Raw genomic sequence first — 13256 nt, 5'->3', positions numbered from 1 at the left:
TGGAAACAGCGTACCAGTGGGTCAGCAGTCGTTCCATGGTAGATGAAATCGTGGCTCGACGTTGGTCCTATCTTTCTTTAGGCATCAATGTCGGCGATCAGATCGGCCAACCCAAGTCTCGCCGAATTCTGATGGACAGTCTTGGCGCCTACCTCGATCGCTTTCTGGACCGAAATTTAAGTCGGTCGCCCTTCCTCGTTCAAACCCTATAGGGTAATATAACCGACATGGTCATCGTAATACCATGCTTGAATCATATTGGCTTCGAATGGCTGATTGTCAGCCGGATGAACCATAACTAATTTACCGTCCCAAAAGATGAGAACTTGATATAAAGAAGAAGGAATGCAATTCGTTTGATGAATCCAATCCCGACTGAGCAATGCATTATACTCGGTCTTAGAGTCGACAATAAAAAATATGGTCATGTGAATGTGACCTGCAATGTTTACCTTTAAAGAGAGCACTCATTTGGTTTAGGATTTGTCACCGACGAAGCTGCTCATGGTTATTCCTGATGGGATGAGTTCGTCGTTGGACCGTCGTAATGTTGTCATGACGGATATAGGCATGATATTGACCGACGCCCCACAATCGACGAAAATTTTGGAGATTGGATAACCTTTAATGTGAATCGTGACATACAACGACTTTAAATGTTAAAGATTAATCAACGATGAACGAGGAAACAATATGGCTAGAACTACTTTAAGCTTATCGTCATTATTTGCTTGCCCATCTATGGCGGTGGCGACGAAATCGACTTGTGTTGCTTCCTCGACGACCACATCACTATCCTGGAAATTTGGTTGGTGTGCAGTTAGCTAGAATTCAGCAGGTAGAACATGAACCATGCTGATTTCCATGTTCTCAAGGATTGAAGGGCCTATCGGATCCTGGTAGTCGTCTTCCTAGTTATCAAAGACTGCAGCATCGTGCGTTAGAGCATCCTCAGCCTGATCATCGTGTGCCTCAACAAGTACTTACTCTTATGACATGTAACCCAACCTTGCTTCCTTCTAACTGTTGTTTTCGAGCCCGTTCGTTTCTGGTGTCTGACTTTGCCCCTGCAGTGCTTTACAGGCACGTTCTTCATAAGCGATCCGGGCATCCCTTGTGTCTAGGTAGGCGTCCATACGTGCCAATGGATCCTTTTCATCGGTCGTAAGACCGAAGAGATATAGCCGAGAAGACTTCGAAGTGGTGTCGTAAGTATTGAAGGTCGTCAAGAGAAAAATAAAGCTCGACCATATCAATGTCCGTGTATGGATCGACTTCAAAGCCAAGGACCCTAGCTTCTCGTATGTGCTGGAACCTGGACTTCATTCCTGGATTAGTGGTTTTTTGGATAATCTATTCAGCATCATGAAAAGTTAGTGCTAGGTTGAGAGCTTCTTGACACGCCTTGGGTTGGCCGTACAAATTGTTGGCAGAATATTTCTTATGAAACTCTCTCATGTACTCCAAAGATTCACCGAGGAATGAAGGGTGTAGATTTCATCGAACTCTTATTAACGGCTCTTGCAAGGGTAACGAGGGAAGTTTACGTTCGACGTCTTTCTCAAACTGCTCGAAACGAACTTTCATCTCCCCAGGCCAAATGAGGAGTTTGATGCACTTCTCGGATTCTTCAATGGTGGTTTCGAAGTCTTGACCGGTTCCCTTTCGCCCTTGTAATTCAGCCATGATTGTTGGTGTTTGTTGATCTTCTCTGCTTCTTATCGCTTTTTTAAGCTGCCATTTAGCGGCTGAAATGGTCTGGGCTGCCCGTTGTTGAGCCATGCAATCTATCTGCTGGCGTCGACATTTTTAAGATTTGGATAATGCAATATACATGCCTGTGAGAGAGTTATAACTGTACCAACGTTGGTCACATGGCTCATGTGTCTTGAAGGTTTTTTTATTCGTCGATGAATCTGAACTGCTGGAATTACGTGAGTAATAATCCTCGTTATAAGACGGCACGTCGAAATCAAGACACCGTTTGGCTGAGGTAGGGCCGTTTGTTTGTTCCTGAAGGTCGAGCCTATCGAACACTTTCTAGTGCTGGCCTTCGCTAAGTTCATTTGAAGGTGTCGCCGCAGCCTTGGATGGTTGCCGTGATGTTGGTCTCTCCTTCGGTTCGGTTAATACGACGCGTGCCTTACAATTGCTACACAAAACCATCAACCCGTCAGTTTCTTCTGCACTGGAGTCTGACATAGATTCGACTACGGCCGATCTTGAAAACTCGGGGGTGGTTCATTGGAAAATAGATCAATTTTGAGTTGTGGCCGAGAGTTTTGCTTTCGGACGTGTTGTATTGGGACAAAAGCGGCCTTTCTTTTCCCTTTACTCTTGGGCAAATGGGTGTCTACCATGCCAACTGTTGCCGAAGGGAATGGATCAATGTTGACCGCCATTTGTTTTTCGGGAAACTTTAGCTTGCCTTTATCAATCAAACCTTGAATATCGTCACGGAACATGACGCAATTATTCATGGTATGCCTAGTCGAGTTATGGTACTTGCAATACGTCTTTCTTTTAAGCTCTTCGGCCTTGGGAATGTTATGTCTTGGCCGAAGTTTGATAATCTTTGCTAACAACAACTAGTCGAAAATTGCATCGGCCTTGGTGATATCAAAAGTGTAAACTTTTGATGTTTTCGCCGTCTCTTCAGTGGCTGAGCGGGTTTTGGCATCCTTGAAATTAATTTGAGTCAATGCCTTGTAGACATATGGCTTATCTATTACTATCTCGATCACGTCCACACTGACGTATTGGGAATCTTCGCCTTTGGCCAATTCGTAGCTGACCGTGGGATTTTTGTAAATCGTTCCTCGGGATAGGGACTTCGAGATCTTTTCCTCTCGGAGCAAATAATCATATTGCTCGACATGTTGGGCTAATTCGCACATATCTCGGAAGCTTGCCCCTAAGAATTTCTTTTTGTACTCCACGTCTAGCCCATTCAGAGCAAGCCTAACAAATTCAACTTCAGGTCGAGGTACTCGGCACCAATTCTTGGCCGATTTAAACCTTGTAAGATAGTCCATTGGTGACTCATCAGATGCTTGAGCCATCCTTGCTAATGAAGAAACTGACATTTCCATCCCCGGCCGATAAAATTGCTCATGAAATTTCTCGACCAGCTCATCCCAACTTTGGATGGAATTAGATGGGAGGTTGATATACCATGCGAATGCTGAGCCTATCAACGAAAAGTTGAGCAATCGTAGTTTATGGAAATCACTATTGACGTCTCCGCATTGCGCAGTGAACTGAGCCACATGTTTTAACGAGGACAAGGATGATTCTTCAGCAAAAAGGCTGAAATCTGGGATCTTGAAGCCTTTAGGATATTCAAATTTTTCCCCATAAGCTAGATATGGATGGATGAATTTCAAAAACTTCGGCCCCTTTTTCATGGCCGAATCGATCATGCTTTGGACCTCGATCATATCGACGGATGCTACTTCCACTTTCTGGTCGGATCCATCTGACCTACTACCTGATCCTCCTTTTTTTTTCCAAGTCAATTGTTTTGAGCCAAGTAGATTGGACTATAGCAGATTACTTTTGAGTGGAAATTGTCGAGACTGATCAGCAGGTCCCCTTGCGAAAACTCTGCTAACTAATAATTCAAGCAATTGGGTGTATGTCTCACCATTACTTCGTATTACCTTGAGCAAACTATTCATTTTTTAGATATCTGTCTGTTCAACCTGCCAAGATTGCTCGTTAAGTCGTCTTCTAAGAAACGACCTAGTTGGAGGGTCAGAGCCTTCACCACCGTCTTCGTCGTAGTCCTTCACTATTCATTCAATGAAAACGCCTACGATTTGGTTGGGTACTTTTGTGTTTCGGGGCCGGGTGTCGAGACAAACTTCCTTTTCTCGGTGTGTCACACTTGCAGCCTCAAGGGTCACTACAACGAGAGGATTTCGAACATATGACAATTCTTATCTAAGACTTTGAACTAGCAGATCGGTCGTTAAGTTTCCCATGATTATTTTTTTTTTAACCGATCATGTCACGATGGTCATGAACTTCATAGTTTTAGCACTTGGTCCCACCATGCGTGCCAAAATGTTAACCCTAAAAACTACCAAGCCTAAGTGGCGAGCAAGCCGATTAACTAATAAGCCAACTACGTCATTCGGTTGATGCGGGGCGTGCCAACTCATCAGCCGAGCTCGACCAAGGAGTAAAATATGTGATGTTGCATTGGGTGCGCTGCTAACTTCTCGATCTTGTGGTTACGGCCGAGGAAGGAACACTCTCGACCTTTGGGTTCTAAAGCCTGAAGACAAAGCTGCTAGTTCTACAAAGTTCACAAATCATCGGCGTCAGATTCAGTTATGGTGATTATATTCGTAAGAGTATAAGCACGCCGAATCAACACCAGACTATATGGACACAAGTATTCAAACCAGATGTACATTTTAATCGTAAATGTGGTTCGACCATCAGAATGCCGAACTCTAAATCTAACATGTGAATATCCAATCATAAAATAACTCAGCGTTCAACGCACCAAGTCTGGTGATTTGTAACACCTCACTTCATCAAGAAGGTTCATGAGATGACCTCTGCCAATAAGGATTCGAAAACACTTCTTGACCGAGACTTGGATAGATAACTAGTCGGCCTTGACGTAGTGCTGTTTATCCAAACTGAAAGTGCTTCGTGGTCGGCTGATTCTGCAGCAACAATGCTGTTTATCCAAACTGAAGATGTTCGTCGGTTGCCTTCACAGTGTTGTTTATCCAAACTAAAGATGTGTCGACGAAAATGAAAATAAAAATCTTAAGGTTGTTGAGAGGTTTCGCGTAGAGCGAAAGTTTGCGCAGGGGCAGTTTATGTGTTGAAATGGAGGGGTTTGAATGATGTACTCCTTCCTCTATTTATAGTAGCAATCCTGCTTCTAATCGAATCAAAATTATACTCAGATTAGGACTCCTTATCTCAGCCAGTCCTACTCCTATTAGGACTTTGAACTTAACCCCTTATCAGGCCGCATTCATTCATAAGTTTCAACATTCTCATCCTGCCGAGACTCCTAATTGTATCAGGATTCAACTACCCCATCCCGATAGGACACGGCCGGCCCTTGAGCAATGCTTCCAGGCTGAGAACAATTCTAAACTCAGCCCAAACCAGTATTTTGGGCCCAAACAATCAGTCAATCAAATAAGCCTACAACAAATATAGTATTATACTATTTTTGGTCATTTCACACAGTCACAGCTGTTTTACATAAAAGTTTACCAAACACCATCCTACTGTTTTTTTTTCAAAATCACTTTTATAAAAAAAATTACTAAACACTCTGCTGCTTTATTTCACAGCTTCGTATTCTCAGAAGAAGCAGTTTTTTTTTCAAATAACAGTAAAATATGAAACCAGCCCTTAAAAACGATTTTTCAGTGTTTGGGCTGGATCTGGACCTTGAGTGGGGGAGAGAGAGGGATGGGGGACATAAGGGTTGACGGGTTGGAATGAGAGGTTTGCTGGGATTTAGGGGAGAGGGGAGACTTTCGGCAGGGAGGTATGGGTTTAGTAAGGGAACAGCTTCCGATCACTTCCCTCACTCACCACGAACCCACCTTTCCTCTCTCTCTCCCCCTTCGACAAAGAGTAAGGGAACAGCTTCCGATCACTTCCCTCTCTCCCTTCAAAACAATCAGTAAGTCCCTCTCTCTCTCTCTCCCTCTCTTAGTTCAATCAATTCAATTACACGATCTGTATACTTATAAATTCTGAGCTGATATACATATACTCTTAAATTATTGATTTAATATAAATTTGCTTTCGAAAAACGATTTCTTCTTTTGTTCGACATAGACTTTGCATTGTTGGATTGGGAAGATAATGTGAAGGCTTTGTTTCGCCAATGCCTGGTAATAATCTTTAATTTACATTTTTTCTTGCACGGGATAGAAACATACTCAAATGTGCTTAAGAACTCTGAATCTCTAATCCTCTTCCTCTGATATAAACAGGCATCCTACATCTTTCTGCAGTTTTTCACCAAATAAACATATTATAAGCAACTTATTTTCCAATTTTTTCTTGCTTTTAATGATCATGAGGTTTGTAGATTGAAGGTATAAGAGTATTGCTCTTTCATAACATATAAAATTACTAAGTCATGTAACATTTTCCCTTCTATTTTTTTTTTTCATCAATTTGCTTCTGATTCATGTTTTAACACATGTTGAATAATTTCCAAATTAACGACTGGTTCTTGCAGCCGCGTGAAGAGACTGACCATTCAAGCTTCGCAAGTTAATTCAAGGGCCTAAATCACTATATAAGGTTTCCATTTCTAATGCTTATTACTTCCGCCTTTCCCCTTATTAAGAAAATTTTACTAATTGCAATTGTTAAATGTTATTAAGGTGAGAAAGGGATCATCAATCTGAAATGAGCTTTTTATGTAAGCAATTTATCCACTCATTCACCTCAAATTCTTTTTCTTAATAGATTGTTCTGGTACCTGCTCTCTCATTTTTTTTTTTTCATAGGCACAACTCTTTAATTCTTCTACTTCTTCATCATACTTTGAACTTCATTTCGTTTTCAGCTTTGAATTCTGGATGACAAGCTATACGCAAGAAGGTAAGCTATTTTAGTGTTTTGTCCAAATTTGGAATATCCCCTCTTTTGAAATTTTAGGGATTTGATTCATTTTCGTGTTGCATGTTTAACGTTGGTCTGGGTGATGATCATTTGAGGATGTACGAACTTGAATGGTTGTCAGTATACTTGAATGTGGCCAAATTTGGGTAAGAACCGTGACACTCCAATCCTAATTTTGTCCTCTTTTGAATTTAAGAGCGAAAATTGGTGTATTTATACCCTTTTTGTGGTGAATCATGCAAATTAAGTGTCTTTAGAGGTATTTTCTCGGAATTAGGGTTTAGGGTTGATGAATTTTGTGCTATGAAACTTGATTGTGCCTTCTTTTTAGTGCTTGCTGTAATTTTTTTTTTTTCATATCTCAAATAAAAATTGTATTTGCTTATTTTGTTTTTCAAGTTCAAACGAAAACATAAGTTTTGTCGGTGTTAGTCCAACTGGGTCGTTAATTGACACAGTGGCCTATTACACAATGGCCACAAAGGTAATGATGTCACTCAACGACAAGCTATTAGTTGATAGGCCAATCTGGAAGTGTATTTGCTTAAAAGGATATTAATCATACACAGAAATATAGATTGTATATTTTATACCGTACTGTATCTACATTACAGTATTATACACTGCAAGTCTATTTGTATAAAAGTCATTCAACTGGTGATTCAAGTAGTATATTGCTTATTTTATTTTGTTTGTATATATGTTTGAACAGATAAATCTTTAGTTTAGTATATATGTTTTTCTCCAGTGAATTTTTTCATGATTCTGCATCTGTACAGAAAATAGTTGAGTCTCAGTTTGTCTGCTTCATGAGATCTTTCTACATAGTAATCTTTTGTACTCATTAATTTTTTTTTTTTTTGTTTTTTTGTTTGAGTTCATATGATGTGTTTTTAGGATCCTGAGGTTTTAAATAAAATAAATATTTGACTTCAAGTTTTCTGTATGGATATGGTTTGATCTTCACAGCTGATGTCATAAGCAGGCACACATAGAGAAGGAAAAGGTAGAAAAAAACTATTCAGATCTTTTCTTTACTGTTGAGTTAGGTTAGAGAACAGGCTTTTGTGGTTTCTAGAGTTGATTTTCTTTCTTTTATGCCAAACTGACTGACTTATTTGCACACTCTCTCTCTCTCGCCTTTTCACGTTTTTCTCACCGACTGCTCAAGACTTTCAACTCCCTCCCTCTCTCTCTCTCTCTCTCTCTCTCTCTCTAAGTTCAAACCAGCTCTCGCCTTTTCACGCTTTTCTCACCGATTGCTCAAGACTTTCAACTCTCAAACATCTCAGATCACACACATGGAATAATGATGGATTTTTCTTTTTCATTGTTTCCTCTTTTGAAATTTGTCTCTGTTAGATTATTGTTTTTCAATTTAAATTTTACTCTTTTCCAACTTAGGGTGCTTCACTGAAGAAATGATAGAGATTTTTTTTGAAGTCATTTCGTTGTTTGTTTTCGTTTGTAGGATTGTTGTGATTCAGTTGGTACCATGTGTCAGTTGGCTGTTTTCTTTTTAGTGTTTTTCAATTTGTTCCTTTTATTCTGTCTGCACTTTTTTAATCTGTGGTTATGCATCAGTTTCTCTGCTTCTTTGTAAATCTTGCAGGTCAGGACGACATACCTATAGGGGCAATGTTGGGATGTTTAGGCTCGGGTGTAGACGTGGACTTATGGAAGAGGTGAAGTAGCTTTCTCTGTCATCAGCTTTATCTGTTCTATGCATCTCTACAATCTTACAATGCTCTTTTATTAAATTGCAAGATGTTGGGACAGGTTACTGGAATACAAGATTTGGAACAAAGGTGGTTGACAATGCAAGAGTCGAAAGCAAGTGTGAAATTCACATTGAAAATGACAGGTGAGAATGCTAATCATATTCTAAAACAATGTTGGGTTTCCTGATGAGTTCTCTTGCCGAATTCAGGAGCCTAATTCAGTGATTTGGAGTTAATTTTGTAAATTTATTGAATGAAGTCATTTGTTATTTAGCTTATCTTGCGTTTGGTTTGGTTTTAGGAGAGGGTTGCGCATGATCTGTAGGTTCAATCAACCTCGCTGTTTTTGTTAGAATCACTATTAAAGGTCAGTTTTTCTAAATATTTTTTTTTCTTTTTGCTGCATGTTTGTGCATTTTGGTCTTTCCATTGCAACACTCTACGTTTCCTACCCAACGAATTTTTTTAATAACGATGTAGTTAAAGCAATTACATCCTCTATCAAGTATGTTTTATATGCAGTTGTGGTAGTTGCAAGGAAATGAAATATTTGTGCTGATAATTGGTAGTTTAAATATATAGAAATAGAGAATAATTATAAATGGAGCACCTAGGATATTTAACATTGTTTTCTTTTCCATGTAATTTTTCTCATGTTTAAAATCTGCTTTTATTTATGCATTTGATTCAAGTGCTATTTTTATTAGTGTTAATTTTGGGTTGCATATCCACAAACTAACCCAGTTAATTTTGCTTAGTGTTGATCTATAAGGAGAATTCTCATTGCATCAACTTGAACAAACATTCTTCTACTTAGTTGCTTAGCTGCTGAAACAAGAACAAAACACTTTTTTTATGTTTTTTTGTTTAAATGCTAATATAGGTGGCTGACCAGCATGACATATATTTTACCATCTTAACTTCAAGGGCAATATATGTGTAAAATGCATGCTGCTTCTATTTCTTAGGGAAACAGAGCATTTTTTGCAACCACATCTTTTGTAATCAGCTAGGTTGAATGTATATAAAAGCCAAGCTGCTTATCTTACCGACATCACTCACTCATCTATCCTTTTTGTTTGTTCATAATTATGTTGAATTTTTTTTTCAGGTTAAATGTGTCTTATTCATGTAGTTAAGGCTGATGCATTCAAGTTCCACATCAACGTGCGAACATATTACTAGTTTCACTCTAAAAACAAGGTAAAATTCATCCTTTTTAATCAAACTATTTTATGTTATCAGCAAATAACAAGAATTGATAGCCACTACTGCTTTCCAAACATCAAACCGAATGAAATTGATCCTTAATAAAAAGTATTAATTGAAACTTTAGTCTCAAAATAGAGTAAATTCCTTGAGCATTCTTCTCATTGCATCTTGCACTTTCATATCATTATCACGAGTCTTCGTGGTGCTTGTCATTTGAGAGCTCATCAAAGCCTAATCCTTCTTTGGTGCTTGTCATATGCTTCTGTTCCATGGGCTTCACGAGATTCGAAACAGAGTAATACAATGAGAGTTAAATTTATATATGAATAAGAAGCAAGAAAATTATGAATGATTCAAAATATACAGAAAGAGTGTCAAAATATTAGTAAGGAGACATAAAGGAGACACACAGAAAGGGACAGTAGACCTGGAGCCCCTTAACTCTCTATTAGTACTTCTTGCTACATAGCAGTTTGAGTGACAAACACCGTCCATGGAAACGTGTCACGTTTTATAAGAGTTTAATTTGATTTATAATTAAAATTCTACAACACGAAACAATATTTGCTCTGGTCCATTAACCAAATGTGGATCTATGTTGGTCCTGGCACTGTTGATGCGACCCTTGATTACTTGCAAGAAAAAAACCAATTGAACATTAGTTTCTATTTTTCTGAATTTCTTTTCGGATCAAAAGTGATAATAGTAAGTAAAAAAATTGCGATTGTTGGGTTCAGATGCAGACATTGCTCCCACCTTGATACTGCTAGTACTTATGTGCTACGTGGCAGGTCGAGCGACTAACACTGTCTATCAAAACATGTCACGATTTATAAGGTAAGTTGATTTATAATTAAACAACTTAATCTGTCACGTGGTAAAGAAGTCCCTACCAAAAAAAATAAAAATTCCACAAATGCGATGGCATAATATTCCGCATAATCCCATTTTTAATTTGTGGTTCTTTTATTAGTTAATAGTACCGATAATTAAAATTGCTTGATTTATACCAATATTGAATGCACTTGACACTCGTTTTTTCTTCAATTCTAGTACAATATAATACTCCATTTCGTTCTTGGATCACTACAAAAGCACTTTTGAGGGTAAGCAAAATTGGGAAACATAATTTTGGAGTTCCCTTGACATTTTTTGGGTTGCTTGAAATTCAAGTATATATGGCGTGAGCATTGAAGCCGATCGATACCGTGTGCAAGAATACCTAATTACGAAAAGTTGACCAAAATCACTTTTCCTCATGTGCAAGTGCAATTTCAACCTAAAGATTCATGGAAAGCGACTGATGCTAATTTTAGGCTCAACTCCACCATCCTGCTCGGTGCCAAATGACCATATTTATTACTAAATTTCCTCGATGCCAGCCTTCTATTTGGGAACTACAAAGCCAACCAAGAAAGACCAAAGCACCATAAGTGGTGGGTTGCCCTGACAAATATGATATTTTTCTTCAAATCATTGGTTTCGAGTTTAAACCCTCTCTTTTTCATAGTATAGACAAATTTATTTATTTATTTATATTTTTTTAACAAACGATATTATTTATACTAAAGAGGAGGGAGATGGACTAAGACTCACAATGGGCTAACAATAATGTGGTTCAAATTCGCCTTTAACGAGAATTAAATTTAAGACCTCTCACTTACAAGTGAACAAGAATAGACAAATTTAGTCTAGATTACTTTATCAATTTGTCATATAAGAAAAAGACCAAAAAAACCCCTCCACTCCCAAGATGAAACACACCATGTTGCTTCTATGTGAAGGACCAAAATCGTAAACTAGTTATTATAACCCTTTTGCCTCTTATCACGATTCACGTTCCTTGCAGCCAGTAAAGTCAAAGTTTTAGTCTCAATTGCACGAAAAATGACAAGTCATGCGTTTCATCTAAGAAAACTTTGAATTTATTAGTACAACTTTCCATTGAGAACCTCTCCATACATGCATTACAACCCTCCATCCCAGGCTTCAACACCATCTCTCTGCCCTCCGAAAGGACAATGAAGACCTCGAGGCCGGACCGGCGTGGTTTCATAATTTATTCCTTCTTCTTCATTTGTTTCCTCTGTGCCCTAGCTTCCATCAACGAGGTTCGATTTGATAGTCTTTTGAAATTCGGTCGCTGTGCTCTTTCCAACATCAACGCTCCCAATAGTACTTCAACAGCAAATGTTCTGCTCGCCCCGAACTCTTCCTCGGACGATGAGATTCGTATACTTTTCGGCATTCTAACACTTCCTGACCAATACCACCGCCGCCACTTCCTGCGTATGATCTACGGCACGCAAACTCCAGTGGGGGCATCAGTGGACGTGAAGTTTGTGTTCTGCAACCTCACAAAGGAAGACCAGAAAGTACTTGTTGCATTAGAAATAATGCGTTACGATGACATTATCATTCTCAATTGCAAAGAGAATATGAACAAGGGTAAGACTTACACCTATTTTTCGAGCTTGCCAGAGATGTTCAACGATACGAAGGGGCCAAATCGGCCTTACCATTATGTAATGAAAACAGATGATGATGCGTATTTTAGGCTGCAAAGCTTGGTGGACTCGTTGAAGCCGTTACCAAGACAAGACTTGTACTATGGTTATGTTATTCCATGCCCAAGTATGGATCCATTTGTGCATTACATGTCTGGAATGGGGTATTTGATTTCTTGGGATATAGTGGAGTGGATTAGAGAGTCCGACATCCCCAAGAACCATTTGGAAGGGCCGGAGGATAAAATTTTCGGGGATTGGATTAGAGAAGGGCATCGCGCGAAAAACAGGTACAATGCTAAGTGGTCTATGTACAATTTTCCGGAGCCGCCCACAAGATGCACACATGAGCTTTGGCCAGACACGATCGCAGTTCATTTGTTGAAGAATCAAGAAAAATGGATTACGACGTTGAAGTATTTCAATGTCACTGATAATCTCAAGCCTTCGAAATTGTACCATATACCTTAATTAGGTAATATATATATATATATATATATATATATATCTGAACACTTTTCATTTTAATTATTTTCCAATTATTTGCTGAATTCAGAAGATCCAATCTGATTTTGATCATTCATTCTTGCTGTAATCTTGTGTTTTTCTTATCCTGATGTGCTCTGTACTACTTAATTGATTTGAAATTCAAATGGGTGATTGACCTCCTATGAAATTGAATGCATGCCTACTGCCTTCAAAATTATTCAGTTGATCAATCAATGTTGCAACTTTTTCCCAGCTTCTACTTTAGAGGAGTGATAGAAATGGGAAGCTATTGTAATTTTTTTAATTGCTAATAATTTAATTACCTTAAAGGGTTTATATCACAAATCGTCCCTGAAATCGACCTCCATCATCAAGATAGTTCCTGAAATTGAAAATCGATTAATGTCGTCCCTGAAAATAGGTGTCACAAATCAATGTGGTCATTCCGTCACAATTATGTCAAAATTTTTGTTATGTGTTGATGTGGCACATAAATGGAGCCCACAAGATGTAACAGTTTTTTATCACAAATGGTCCGTGAAATTAACCCACACGATCAAAGTGGTTCCTAAAATTGAAAATCGATCAGCGTAGTCCCTGAAAATAGGTGTCACAAATTAATGTGGTCATTCTATCACAAATTGTCAAAAATTTTGTTTTGTTTTGATGTGGGCTTAATAATTATTTAAAATGTTGTCAAAAC

The 13256-nt window shown here is 38.5% G+C and overlaps 1 protein-coding gene across 1 annotated transcript; it reads left to right on the top strand.

Moving 5' to 3' along the window:
- Positions 1 to 11417: 11417 nt before the first annotated feature.
- LOC103405358 (beta-1,3-galactosyltransferase pvg3) lies at positions 11418 to 12740 on the top strand. Its single transcript, XM_008344342.4, has one exon. It carries the CDS (start codon positions 11579 to 11581, stop codon positions 12533 to 12535), a length of 957 nt encoding a protein of 318 aa, XP_008342564.1. The 5' UTR covers positions 11418 to 11578; the 3' UTR covers positions 12536 to 12740.
- The last annotated feature ends 516 nt before the right edge of the window (positions 12741 to 13256 follow it).

The sequence above is a fragment of the Malus domestica genome, chromosome 13 (genome assembly GCF_042453785.1).
Source record: "Malus domestica chromosome 13, GDT2T_hap1".
Classification (NCBI taxonomy): domain Eukaryota; kingdom Viridiplantae; phylum Streptophyta; class Magnoliopsida; order Rosales; family Rosaceae; genus Malus; species Malus domestica.
The sequence above is the reverse complement of the archived record's forward strand: the minus strand, read 5'-3'. Positions and strand labels throughout refer to the sequence as shown.